The sequence below is a fragment of the Salmo salar genome, chromosome 12 (assembly GCF_965601325.2).
Source record: "Salmo salar chromosome 12, fSalSal1, whole genome shotgun sequence".
Classification (NCBI taxonomy): domain Eukaryota; kingdom Metazoa; phylum Chordata; class Actinopteri; order Salmoniformes; family Salmonidae; genus Salmo; species Salmo salar.
Genome location: NC_138302.1, coordinates 62,310,397 through 62,325,030, shown reverse-complemented (window position 1 = coordinate 62,325,030; position 14,634 = coordinate 62,310,397). Strand labels below are relative to the sequence as shown.

Genomic DNA, 14,634 nt, shown 5'->3' with positions numbered 1-14,634 from the left:
GTGCAGTAGCCATGGACATATATACTTTATGTCCCGCCTACGAGGCGTGGTGATGTATCGTCTTACCACAGATGCTGCATTGGTGGAAGTATCAAACGGCGGCGATCCGGTCCAGGCCATGGGGTAGGTAACCGCAGTTACATGAACTATTTACTATCAGTAAATGAACCATTTTGAGAAATGATAGAATTGTGTCGTTATATTGTAATCACTGTTGCGCGCCTGCAGACCAAAAAGCACATCGGCAGTAGCCTAGTGAAAAATAGATGTTTGCGAAGGAACAAATCGCTCTCCTATGGAATATCGTGTGTAGCCTTTTTTTTTTCTCAGTGTGGTGATTCACTCTTGAGACGAATACGTTCTATAAATTCATACATTTAGGATTTTATTCACTTGGAGGGGATTTCAGTGTTGAAATATGAATGACCAGAAGTTATCATATTGAGCGCTGGCTACAATTTAATTCAAGCTAGCTGTGTTTCTCAAATTAATAAATGGATTTACATGCTTTGCCATCCGATGTGGCTCTTTTACAGCCCCACTGCCTTCGGTAGCTAGTAAATTATCAACGCTCATTAGGCTACATGTGAGGTTATCATGGTTTATAAAATGATTATTAATATATATTTCACAATTTGGCCAGGTTTCTGAAAATACAGCGTTGAGAGCAGGAATGAAATTTTAAAGCTATGCATCCTGGCTGCAGCCCATTCTGTCTTAATTACAATGGTCTTACAAGGCGGTGGTGGTCAGCAGTAATTGATACATTGTTACAAATGTATCCAGCTGCCTTGTGTGACACACTGAAACCACCCTCATCTGTCTGTGAGGGGGATTCTCTGTCCCCATCATTCTACAGAAGGTCGATATTTGTCCTCCTGCAAGCTGGAGACTTGTCACTCAGAAACCAGTCAGATCAGGTACCTATCTACCTGTCATAATTATGTCAAGAACCAGGATCATGCATGTGCCCTGAAAACAAAGGATGAACTCATTTCCCTGTAACATAAGATAAATGTAACGTTGCCACTCAGGATTTGCAGTTCGGGCCAGTACATGGTAGGCTATGGGGTCTTTAGGATCAGTTATCTGAAGTCTCTCCTAACTTTCCCAGATTAGGTAGGTCAGTGGGTGCTTGAGTATCTGCGCTCCAGAGCAGCATCACCAGCAGACAGTATTATCCCTTATTTTAGTAAGGATGCCTTTGAAAATTTCTATTTTGTCTTGCAGTTTTTACATTCCCACATCAATAAGAATTGCGAGACAGAATCCCTCCGTCTATAAAATAAGAAATTCAATACACCCGGTGTCAGCTTAAAAGCATTCTGCAAGATTGGTTTCAATCTGAGATGCAATTAAAACGGTTTTAGAAGGAATGTCTGCATGAAAGCAGGTTGTCAGTATTTGACTGGTTATTAACATCAAGAAAAGGATAAAGGGAACTTCTCAAGGAAGGGATTTTATAGGGGTGGAGAAGCATTAAAGGTGGGATGTTTGACCCTATTTTACAGTTCCTCTAATGATACTTTCCCACTGTTAGGCTTTGCACCAGTGTTTGACCCAAAGATTTTGTTGTCTGTCTTTACAGGGGAGCTGATGCCATGGTCCGAAACGTTTGATTCAGAGAGCGAGTGAGGTGCCCACTCAACGCTCCAACAGGTAAGGACGGACGCCATATCTTGTTAAGATAAGACCCAGGATGAGAGGAGAAAACAGAAACAACGGCACCCACTTAACAGTTAACGAGATTAGCATTGTCGACTTGAGAGATTTGCCTTTTGGCATTAGAGAGCCCTGGCTGAGATTCCTCTTCAAATGTGTGGGGGAAAAGTTGTGCTAGGATGGAAAAGGAGTAGGGCTTTTTGTTTTGAATTCACTTTGAACAAGATGGCTGTCCAGACTGCATAGTCCTCGTTATGGGCAGAGGGAGAAGCCTACTAAATTAAGTGTCTCTCTCGGGCTTACTGGGCATCTGTTTTCAATTCCCTCCCTTATTGCCCAGGCACATAGGTCCTGACATGTACTGACTGTCTGATTCGCCTCCCCCAACCTAGACACACACACGTACTGTCTCTCTTAATAACCTCTTAACCTTGTCCTTCATGGACTCTGGTTTCTTAGTGGTGCCTAGTGGTTTTCCCCCTGTAAGCACATGGCCGCCTGTCAACTACTGGAATTCTGAGTTAGTATTCGGATGGTATCCTCACTATGCTGGACTTAGTGTTTCATGCCATGCATATTGTTCCCCATGTAGAATATTGTCTCAGCTCTTAATTATTTCCTTAATTTAAAATTAAATTCTCTATCAGTCATGTTTGCTTGCTTTGGTTCAAGAATTTGATAGATACCCTAATTTTTTAAAGATTTTTGTAGAGCTAGTCAGTAAACTGAGGAAATTATCACCATTCTTGCCAGTTCGTGGTGTGGTGTTTGTTTGTTTACAGTTGGCACTATGCATTCAGGCAGGTAGCGTTCTCCTGGCATCCACCAAACCCAGATTCGTTCCTTGGACTGCCAGATGGTGAATCGTGATTCATCACTCCAGAGACCACGTTTCCACTGCTCCAGAGTCCAATGGCGGCGAGCTATACATCACTCTAGCCGCCGCTTGGCATTGCGCATGGTGATCTTAGGCTTGTGTGCGGCTGCTCGGCCATGGAAACCCAGTCCGATCTGAGTGAGGGAAGCAGCAGAATCTTTTTTTTTTGTTGAGCTACTGATAACCAGACCTGAAAGTGCAAGAGGGAGAGAGGTGCCGCTGTAGCAGGCAGGGGAGCTGTCGTTCTGTCAACGTACTGTTAGCGAGTGACACAGGAGCAGGAAGGGAGAGACAACAACCAATCAGTAGACTAATAGCTGCTGTAACTCGGTTATTTATCACCCAATATGATTGCTCAGTACCTGTCTTGACTGCGTCAAACAAGGAAACGCTAGTTAAGCTAGGTAACGTTTGCTAGTTAGGCTAGTTGAGGCTGCAGTGCATGTGCTTTCTCATCCTACAGTTACACAACAACTCCATTCAGAATATTAAGTAGCCTGTAGCCTCTCCTTCTCCTTTAACTTTTAATTCCTTCATTGTAATTCCATCTTCCATTGATTAGATATCTCCTAACTTTTGCCCCACATGGAGGCTCTGACTGTAGCCTATTGCCGCTTTGACTTATGATTGGCCAACAACAAGCTACACGCACCACGCTCCACTCTCATGGAAAAAGCAAGAGCAGCACCATAAATGATACAATTTCTCTTTCTACAGCAGCGGTCTCGTTCGAATCTGTACGGCCCTTCTGGACAAGTCAGTTAAAATTACACATCCCCGAGACCCGTGACAATCAGATCCGACCCAGACCCGTGACATTATTTAGAATTCTGGATCCGGTCCTGCATTGGGTCTTGGGTATTCGGGTACAGGTGGATGGATCTGTGAAGACCTCTAGTCAGTGACTTTCGGACTGGGAATGGACGATTGTGTCCGAAATGGCACCCTGTTCCCTATGTAGTGCACTACTTTTGACCAGAGCTCTGATGGGCCCTAGTTATTCCCATTTGGGACTAGGAATGGACTTCTCTTATTTATACCCCCAGACAATGGCAGCATTGTGGCCCAGATGATGTGTCATGGCAAGGTTAAGTTAGCTGTTACATGTGCCTTGTCTTCCGGCGTCTATTTTCATGTTGATGTTTGGCCACAAACAAATGTGACGGTGTGGCAGTGTGTCAAGAAAAACATGTCTGTGAAATGAAAAAATATAAATTACTTTTAGAATTAAACCCTCACAAAGAATCCCCAACGCTTTTGATGTGTTCTTATAAACCGTTTGTGTAATTGTATGCAGCAGTGAAACATGGTTCATTAGCATATGCTTTTGCGTATAACAGTGTGGCTAACTTTACAAGTCTGTTTTTCTTGCTGTTCTTTCATTTGTGGATGTGGTGGGTTGTAGTGAAGTCAGAGTATCTGAGTGTGCTCTGGTGAGCTGTCCTGCACTTGCCAGTCTTGGACTAAATTCATCTCAGTATTTTTCTGCAGCTTTTTCACAGCCTGTTTAGGCAGCCTGTTGCACAATGCCCCATTCATCATTCCAAGCCAAGTCTCATCACTGATGGTTGTTTGACTTGGTGTTCTCATTTAGCTAAATTCTCCTATCCCCTATCCCGCCTACCAGGCAAGTTTCCTCCTGTATGGATATTATTGCCTGATTTGAGAGCAGAGGAAATACTTTATCCAAAGGCAGTATTGAATTGGCTCTAGCTTGTTATTAGAGGTGGTACGAATGGAATTACATTTTCCTCAAGAAAGTAAACGAGTGTTTTCACAGACCATTTAAGTTGATCATTAGGCTATTACTGCAGATTATGAATTTAACTTTCTGTCTTTGCATCAACTGTCTCAACTGTCTCATCATCAACTGAAATGCTTGAATTTATTAGTTCATGGTCCCTGAAATTGTTTGCTGTGAAAATATCCATATTGAAACCCAGGTGTCCAGAGAACCAAGGCAAGCAACAGACACTTTTAAACCATGTCCACACACCATCTGATCCCCAGCCAGAGTCAGGGCCGGATTACTGAACAGGCACGCAAAAAAAAAACAATTCTGAAGTTTTGGGGGGCCCAGATAGCAAAATGTGTACAATTGCAGGAAATTAACTTTATAACGGCAATGTTTTTCATGGCAAAATGTGAACAAAAGCATGAACTGAGCTATATAACAGCCCCCGGAGACAGGAGAGGGAAATCCCCCCCCCCCCCCTCCAAAAAGCCCCTTACCCTTCTCCCCATACCGCCCAACACTCAACAATTTTTGGGGGGTTATAGCCATTCGGCATCTGCCCAGTGCAGTGACAAGCACTGCTTGATTTCTACTGCTTTGACGCGCATTCTCATCTGTCGTCACACGACGCCAGCCGAGTGCAGAGCAAAGAATCCCTGTGGATTTAGAATAGGGAGCCTAGCAGGGGTATACCTGAGCTCCATGGTGCTGTTGTATCTGCAGTAGATCGGGGAGCTGTGCTAAACCAACCCCAGCCCACGTACAGGTTCTAGGGCTCCTGAGTGGGAGGACTGACCCTGCCAGAGATGTGGATGTATGAAACTTGCTGTTTCTCACTACCCCAGATTGTGTGTGTGTGTGTGTGTGTGTGTGTGTGCCTGCATTCACATTTTCTGTAAAGAAATGCGCAGAAAGATTCTGTCTGTAGGCGTCTGAATTCAATGTCGATGAATGAGAATGTTTAGATTTTTCTGGCAGCAACACCAGAGAATGCCACCCTATAGTGTAGTTAACATAGACCAGTGTTTCCCCTATATTCATTTAGCTGCAGCTTTTAAAGGAATAGTACGATGTTTTGCCAATTTAAGCTATTTTTTTTTCTTCTTTTTTTTTTAACTCAATGGATGTCTTTGCATGCAGTTTGCAGGAAGTTGCTAACTAGCATTAGCGCAATAACTGGACGTCTATGTGAACAGCTAGCATGCAGGATGTCTACGCTGTGGTCAGCAACAGGCGAGGGGGGGGATTTTTTGGTAAAAATATTAAAATCACCAGGAATTCAGCTAAAAAAATTTGTTTAATGTAGTTAATCTGTTCACCTAGTATTCCCACAAATAAAAGAGCCATGTGATTGTCTCTCAATGCAATCGAGGTGTAAAATGATTATTTTTTACAAATACAATCTCTTTTTGAGTTTGGTGGTCAATTTGCAGTGTACAAATTATTATAACTATTCCGGACCCTTGACCTTCCGCTCCATAAAAAATCATCCCATGGCTGAACCAGTTGCCTATCGCTGGTCTACAGGAACAGCTAGCATGCTAGCTTTTCCCATAAACTTCTAGTCATTGCGCTAAGACTAGTTAGCAATGGCTCGCGAAGTTACCTTCAACTTCCTTCAAACTGCACGCAGACAAAAATGGAATCCAAGAGTTAGTGACTCTTTGTAAGTAGAAAAAAAATGCTTAATTGCCCAAACCTTGTACTATCCTTTTAAGAACAGTGACAAGTCACGATGTATATTTGTAGCAAACAGAGCGACCAGTGCGGTGAATGAGAGCCACAAGCACACAGCCATTGCTTTCTCCTCATCTCCCTATAGTGTAGTTGTGTGCATCTGTTATTTCAGATGGTGTCAACGTAGTTCCATTTTCATGCATTTTGGAGTAGAATGTATTTTTCAAAAGTCACCAGAAGTGACCTTTTCACAGTCGTTCTCCAAAGAAAATCTCCCAGGATGCATGTGCCCTGACCCCCGCAGGAAAGAGCACAAACCTCACACCCCTCCCCTGCTGTCTTTGCCACCGCGGCTGAAAAAAATCCTGGGGAAAACTGCATCGAAAGACAGACAAAACAACGTGTGTTTTAACAAGACATGGGATGTTTTTCTTTGTCAAATCTGGTTGGTTTTAGTGCGTGTCTATTTCTGGCAGCGACAGAGCTGGAGTCTAGTTCAGGCTACACGATGCATATCAGCCTGTTTTCCACTCGGTGGTGCAGGGCTTTGATGTTGAAAACCCCTGGGCACTGATATTTAGAAGACTTTGTCTCCCCGTCGTTGGGCTTGTACACTGTCCATCAGGCTGTTAAAATGCCTCTTTTGAAGTGGATGTAGGTAATAGCTAAACAAAGTGTGGAGCTACCTACCACGGGTAATACATCTGAGGATTTAATGGTGTTGATAGCTGATACCTTAAGCCAGTGCTGCTGTAAAAGCTGTCCTGGTCCCATCTTTTTAACCTAACATGTCCTCTTAAAAACAACAATTTGTCATGTGGGGAAAGCTTTACCAAAGATGGGCTATGACCCACTGGACTGTAATGAGACTAAATTGAATAGATGTTGTTGCTAAAACGTACATTTAAGAGAAGTGTACTTGACTGACCTTGTGCCAATGATAAGGAACAGGCTGTTCTAGAATAAGACTTTTCGACAGGTGTCATGGTGTTATTAAGCCACATTTGGCTTTAAGAGTGATTTAACTATGAAATGTGAAAATTGCTGTCAAACCTTCATACCAACATAACGTGATCATGGCGACATATGTAACATGGTGGCAGACATGGGATCCACATATGTAACAGTAATAACGTGCCCTCTCTTCTTCTCTGTGACGTCTGTCCTCCAGTGGCGTGTGAGAGGACAGCAGCCATGCCACCCCACTCTGACATCGTTAAGGTGGCCATCGAGTGGCCCGGCGCCAACGCCCAGCTCATCGAGATTGACCAGGTCAGTGCCCGTCTAAAAACCCCCCTAAAGGACAAGACATACCAACATGAACGTCGGTCACGCGCTGTAGATTACCTGCTTGGTATCGATGAACGGTGTCGATTCAACATGTAGAATCGTCGGGAAATGAACAGAAAAATGAGAGCCGATGTTCTGTGGTCAGAGGCGATAGGGCGGCCAACCACTGTGCTCGGCTGCTGACTGTGTTGGTTGGTCTTGTCCTTAACAGCATCAACCCTCCACTCTGTCTACTCAACCAAACGTTTTATAGAAGTCTATTTTCACTGTGCCAGCGACTCCATGTTAAATAATTGTAGGGAAAAGACGGCTACAGTGTGTTTCTGCTCAGACCAACATAAACTACTGAGATTTAGTTGGTAAGTCTAGCACATCTCTCAGCATGAACTGTAGTGTATGTCGCCGGCAATGACATGAAACCAAATCATCAACGTTTGTTTTCCACTGAATGCCAAGCTAGGCAAGGAATGAGAACCATTGTTGAAGTTACTTTAGGGCAGCGTTTCCCCAACTCGGTCCTGGGGACCAACCAGGGGTGCACGTTTTGGTTTTTGCCCTCGCACTACACAGCTGATTCAAATCATCAAAGCTTGCTGAGTTCATCATTTGAATCAGCTGTGTAGTGCTAAGACAACCAAAAACGTGCGACCCTTGGGGTCCACAGGATTGACTTTGTAAAGCGCTGCTATAGGGCCTTTTTATGACCAATCGGCAACTTTCCTGTGATTCCAGTGGTTTTGCAGAGTTTGACTATGTTTTTTTTTTGTCTGTTGTGTGTTTGCAGAAGAAGCCTCTGTCCTCTATCGTACGGGAGGTGTGTGATGGGTGAGCACCAGGTCCACACCCAGCTGTTTCTGCTCACGCTGGAGATAATGACCTTACAATATTTACCACTGATTTATATATGTGTGTGTGATATGAGCACACACAGACACACACACACCCTGCGTTATGTAAGATTAGTGCTAGCTAGACAGACTTAGTTGGGGCCAGATGTATAGCAGGTCCATAATGAGAACACACAAAGGAACATGAGTAAGAGCCATTTCACATGGACTGGATCACACATGGGTTTCATTACAATGACAGAATTCTTATTATAAAATGACTTCTTAAAGGTCTATATATATTCTATATTGTAATATATTATCCTGTGCAGAAATGGAACAGTTTGTGCCTGTTGGCATACTGCAGAATGTTCTGCTCATAATACAAAAAATGTCATTTGAATGCTTTCTACATTCTTGCTCCATCATACCCATTGATTCACTATGCTATATTATCGCACAAGTTTAGAATGCTATTGCATTCAAAGATGTTGGATATCATTCTTCACTTTTGAGGTGCAGATATTTCTACAATGACATACGAGGCATTTCAGTGTAATCTCCAGATACACATAAATGCTGCGGTACTCCACCTTTTGCTTGGCTCCCGAGTGGCGCTGCGGTCCAAGGCACTGCGTATCAGTGCAAGAGGTGTCACTGCAGTCCCTGGTTCGAATCCAGGCTGCATCACATCCGGGCCGTGATTGGAAGTCCCATAGGGCGGTGCACAATTGGCCCAGAGTCGTTTGGGTTTAGCCGGGGTAGTCCGTCATGTAAATAAGAATTTGTTCTTAACTGACTTGCCTAGTTTTTATTGCGCTTACTCATATACCACTGCCAATAAACACACACCTCTAGCCAATACCCTAGTAAAGGAGGTCTAATGGCTCACAGATGGGGGCCAGACTTGAACTTATGCTTATATAACCATTCTGGTCCATGAACACTGAGACTTTTGCTAACTCGCTACTTCTCCTTATCCCTCTCTCTCTCCATCTCTCTCCAGTGCTTCCTCCTACTCCCTTGCTCTCCCTCTCACATCTGAATGTATTTTTTCCCTAACACTTAACGCCCACTGAATATCACCCTGTACAATCTTCTCCATCTGCTCCTCTTGCAAATAGAAATGCTTGAGGCTCCGATAATGACTTTTATTAACCTTATGCACATGGTATGTATTTTCTGTAGGGTGGAAAAACAAATGCATAGCATTACAGTAGGTCTTATTGAGATACTAGTGGGTTTAGCTTCTGCCTGCCTCATGTTTAGGGAGGTCAGTGCACTCTGGTATTGAGCGGGAAGTTTGTGAATTCATTCACCTACTTTTCAATTGATTTTGTGCGTGTGTCCACAGCTGGTCTCTGTCTGGCTCTGAGCAGTTTGCCCTGCGTTACGCTGACGGTCCTCAGCTCTACATCACTGAGCAGGTGAGCCTCAACACCTTGGCAGAATTCATTACTATAATACACTACATGGTTCCTTAGTTAATATGTTACTGTTAGTACACTACATGACCAAAAGTATGTTCGTCGAACATCTCATTTCAAAATCATGGGCATTAATATGGAGTTGGTCCCCCTTTGCTGCTATAACAGCTTCCACTCTTCTGGATAGGCTTTCCACCAGATGTTGGAACATTGCTGCAGGGACTTGCTTCCATTCAGCCACGAACATTAGTGATTAGGGCTGGCTCGCAGTCGGTGTGCCAATACGCCCCAAAGGTGTTCGATGGGATTGTGGTCAGGGCACAGAATAGTCTAGAATGTCATTGTAACCTATAGTGCTAAGATTAGGCTAATATTTCCCTTCACTGGAACTAAGGGGGCTAGCCCGAACCATGAAAAACATCCTCCTCCACCAAACTATACAGTTGGCACTATGCATTGGGGCAGGTAGCATTCTGGCATCCGCCAAACCCAGATTTGTCCATCGGACTGCCAGATGGTGAAGCGTGATTCATGATTCCAGAGAACGCGTCTCCACTGCCCCAGAGTTCAATGGTGGCGAGCTTTACACCACTCCAGCTGACGCTTGGTGATCTTAGGCTTGTGTGCGGGTACTCGGCCGTGGAAACCCATTTCATGAAGCTCCCGACAAACAGTTATTGTGCTGACTTTGCTTCCAGAGGCATTTTGGAAATCGGTAGTGTGTGTTGCAACCGAGGACAGAAGACGTTACGCGCTTCAGCACTCGGCGGTCCATTTCTGTGAGCTTGTGTGGCCTACCACTTCGTGGCTAATCCGTTATGCTCCTAGACATTTCCACTTCACAATAACAGTTGACCAGGGCAGACATTTGACAAACTGACTTGTTGGAAAGGTGGCATCCTATAACAGTGCTACGTTGAAAGTCACTAAGCTCTTCAGTATGGCCATTCTACTGACAATGTTTGTCTATGGAGATTGCATGGCGGAGTGCTCGATTTTATACACCTGTCAGCACGGGTGTGGCTGAAATAGCCGAATCCACTCATTTTAAGAGGTGTCCACATACTTTTGTGTATATATAGTGTTTGTCATATCACCAATATGAAGTTTTTGTTGTTGTTGCTACAGCATCATGCTGTGGTAGTAGCAATGTTCACCATCTTTCTTTCCAGAGCCGTAGTGAAATGAAGAATGGGACCATCCTTCGATTAGCCATATCTCCCGTGAGACACTTTCTCTTCTTGTACATGCAGTTATTTTTATTTTCTTCAAGTAAATGACCAGTATTTCTTAGGTATATTTTATTAACTCTATATAGTGACTGCATTGCTGCAATGCTCATAGTAAAACCAATGATAAACAGGGAGAGGCTATACGGACACGCCTGGTGCCCAAAATTGTTAACCCTATGTCGCGCAGTGAGAGTTGAGTGTGGACGAATGGATTCGGTTCAGTCAGACGTCTTGATGAGCCCTCCTCAGCTAGCTAGTTTATGCTTGTGGCTAGAAATTTCAGTGAGAATGTGAAACTTGTTTGCCGAAGTTGGGACTTGGGAGTGTTCAGAATTATTCCGTTTTTATCGGACTACAAAATCAACAAATGTGCTTTAGCTGCCTGTCACCCTTGCCTGATATTAGCTACACTATAGCTACTTCCCTCAAAATGAGTTACTGCAGGACAGCCAGAAGGTACTGACCCTACCTTTAAGCTTGTTTACACTGAGCTGCACTGGGGTCGGAATGCAATCATGCTTACATTAAGACACCGTGGAGCCGGCATGAGATATGGTTTGGAAAATGTACCTCAATTCAGGGATGGGATATCAAATAAAAAATGTATTTGCCACTGTACTCCACACTGCCGCATAGAGAAGATTGAAATACTGCTGTTTTTTCCGGAAAACTTCCCTTTTCGTCCTCATGCTAGCTAGCAGTAGCCACCGCTGCCAATTTTGGAATGGCAGTGTCAGCCAATCCGCTCCTTTGTTGTTCGTGACGTATCATTCCATAATGGCTGCTATGGCTACTGGTAGCTAGCATGAGGACGCAAAGGGCAGTTTTCGGGAAAAGCTTGCAGTATTTCAATCTTAGCAATGGAGCAGTGTAGATAATTGTCAAATTTTGGAGTACCGTGGTATATCCCATCCCAGCATTAAGGTACGTTTTCAGACCCATATTGCGCGTTGGCTCCACGGTGTCTTAATGTAACCATGAATGCGTTCTAACCCCAGTGCAGCTCAGTTTAAACAAGCGTAAGGGTAGGGTCGGTATCTTCTAGTAGGCTTGGGTGGTATATCGTATACCGGGTTATTTGGAAAAAAACATGGGATGGTTTTTCAATACCTTCAAAATGATTTATTAGACATTTTTGAATAAATGTGAATATTTGTAGCTACTTTTTAAGTTAATACCTGCAGTCAACTTGTGCAATACCTTAGGAGATAAAGCAGGTTGTGTTCTTCATTTCAGCTGTCACATTATTTTACATTATGAAGCTTACCGTAGTTTCTCAGAACAGCGGGAGCTGGTGAGCCCATAGCGTTCTATATCGGCAAGGCTCTGTTGTGCGGTGCACATGAGGTGATGAAGTTACACTTGTATTCAATTCACTACTAAATGTTTGCCATCAGATATCTTCTAATGGCTTTCTGCCAGAAGTCAAAGAGCTCTAGATGAGTTGTCTTTACAGCTTACATTTTTTCTTATGCTTCCTACTAGTGTTTTTTTTTTTTAATCCGTGCTTCTCCTCTGTGCTCCGTGTACACATTCTGTTCTTCCTTCAGAAAAGCATTCATCACAACTTTGTTCATTTGCACAATTTATCTTGTTCACTTTCACTTTTAAATGTCCACACTAATCTAAAATGACATTTGGTAGCTACTAGCTATGCTTGTATAACTTATGAGCTGGATTTTCCTGTCTTTGTAATTACTTTATGTTCGTTTTCACTCATTAGCATTTAGCTAACAGCGTCTGTGATTTCGCTATTAGTTTGTGCTCATTTTGTTAGCATTCTGGTAAGGGGCCCAATGGTCATCCCGATGGTTACAGCAAGTTATTACAAGTTATTTCTCGTGTAGGCTGCTATCCTACTCAAAAATATAATTGAGTATTGAACAAATTGGCTAATGCCAGGGACGTTATACAGCTGCCCGGTGAAGCAACTGCTGCCCAGTGGGAAGCAGTGAAACGCCTCGGTACAACATACAACATCGTTGCATTGGCCATTCACACAGGCTTGCGTTAGCTAATTGGCATGTCACGGTGACATCCAGATTCCAGATGGTGACCTATACTAAGTTATTTATCCCTCGCCCATCAAAAATAAACATCACTGTCTTTTACAAGTTTTAACTAGCGCAGTGCTGTTGTTGTTGCCAGCTAGCCAGCATAAACTAGATAGCTGGAAAGGGCTCATCAGGACGACTGACTGAACTGAATCCATTAGTTTCCACTCTGCTCTCAGCTGAGTGACATGTCATCAGGTTGGGCACCCAACGTATCCGTCCGTATTGCTTCTCCCTAATAAACAGTTCACAAACATGGCAGCTGCTTTAGACTAACACTATTGCTGAGTTATATGTTTCGGTCGCTGCCTACATGTATCATGCTAATGTAGTCGGTGAGGTAAACCAGGTAAAAAAAAACTGTCATTAATGGCCACCATTGCCTTGCCTGACCCCCACCCACCCACAATAGGCCCGTGCAGCACGGCAGCTCCTGGACAGGATCCAGTCTCATGGCATAGACGCCCGCCTGGAGGCCCTGAAGGAGCTGGCCAAGCTGTCAGCTGACCCCACCTTTGCCACCGAGTTCATCAACATGGAGGGCATCGGGACCCTGGCGCGCCTGGTGGAGAGCGGCACCCAGTGAGTCTCATACAGTGTATGGTGAACTGCCACTAGACTCTGATCTTGGGTCAGTTTTGCATTTTCCCCACTAATGATTAAGGTAAGAATTGGGCGAGCTGAAGCTGATCCTAGATCTCTACCTACAGGGAAACTTCACTCCGGAGCTTGTCTCATTATGAAGTCATAGGTCTTGTACAGACAGACAAACCATGGGTCTATTGTAGGATACATACCACACCACAGCCATAGACATCAATGTGTACGTGTTTAAAGGTAGCTCAGCCCTTGGGCTACTTCTACTGGCTACTAGAAGCCTTTCTGGATATGGTTGCTGTAGGCTAACACTGATTGCCCTATACTGATACCTTGCTGTTTGTGGCTGCAGTTGTCTTGTTTCTTTTCCCCTTCAGTTGGTGAGTGTTGTCCTCTGACTCTGTCTCTGCCTCCTCTCTCCTCATCAGCTTTGGGGAGATGCTGGCCTTCACTCTCACTGCCTTCCTGGAGCTGATGGACCATGGAATAGTGTCCTGGGACCTCATCTCTCTGTCTTTCATCAAACAGGTCAGAATCCATACCTGCCTCACCTAAACAGTTGAGGCTGCATCTATCGGAAATGCTATTCCCTATACAGTGACCAGGGTGCATAGCGCTCTGGTTAAAAGTAGTGCACTTCATAGGGAATATGGTGCCATTTCGTATGCAGACACACTCAACGTAACACTTGTCATATAAGGAAGCCACTGTCAGATTCCTACACCATCCACAATGGAAGTAAGACGCAATGTATTTCTGACTTATTTTGATGGAACTTGGCCCTATACAGTATGTGAACTATCTTTCTCAGTTTAAACACTGGTAAATGAGTTTGGGTGGGTTCAGAAGTTTGAGGTCTATCTCGAAGTCCTCCCCCATGTTTTTTTCTTTCTCTTTTCTTTAATTACTTGACCTTCAACCCCTCACTGGTTGACAGAACTGAGTGGGTTGCAGTTACCTAGCAACCCCCATGTTATTTGGAGCTCTTTCAGCTGAATTGTCTGTGAAGTTTTCACCCTGATGAAGTCCTCTGAAGTGCTGCACAGCAACAAGCACTGTATAATTTAGATACATGGTTTCCTATAGGCTGTATATTTCTGCACAAGTATGGATAGTATTTATTTTGTCAACTGCATGTCATTTGATAGACCTACTTTTCAAGTCCTAGTCTCGAGTTTTCAAATCTACCTCCATAAAACAAGTTGTAATCAAGAAGACCCTAGATTTATGTGTCTATTTGAATGGAGTATTTCCCT

At 43.8% G+C, this 14,634-nt stretch overlaps 1 protein-coding gene across 5 annotated transcripts in view; it reads left to right on the top strand.

Annotated features, from left to right (window-relative positions):
- Nucleotides 1-23: 23 nt before the first annotated feature.
- The window catches only part of LOC106565399 (engulfment and cell motility protein 2), a 28,524-nt gene continuing 13,913 nt past the window's right edge, over nt 24-14,634 (top strand). For 4 of the 5 annotated variants that reach the window (XM_014132470.3, XM_014132468.3, XM_014132469.3 and 1 more), the window contains exons 1-8: nt 24-123; nt 1,589-1,659; nt 7,123-7,223; nt 8,026-8,066; nt 9,423-9,495; nt 10,668-10,718; nt 13,194-13,363; nt 13,807-13,906. In XM_014132470.3, coding sequence (XP_013987945.1) covers nt 7,146-7,223; nt 8,026-8,066; nt 9,423-9,495; nt 10,668-10,718; nt 13,194-13,363; nt 13,807-13,906 — 513 coding nt within the window. In that variant the 5' untranslated portion in view covers nt 24-123; nt 1,589-1,659; nt 7,123-7,145. Of the gene's footprint in view, nt 124-1,588; nt 1,660-5,771; nt 5,941-7,122; nt 7,224-8,025; nt 8,067-9,422; nt 9,496-10,667; nt 10,719-13,193; nt 13,364-13,806; nt 13,907-14,634 lie in introns of those variants that run through there. The other variant, XM_014132467.3, reaches the window with a different exon arrangement.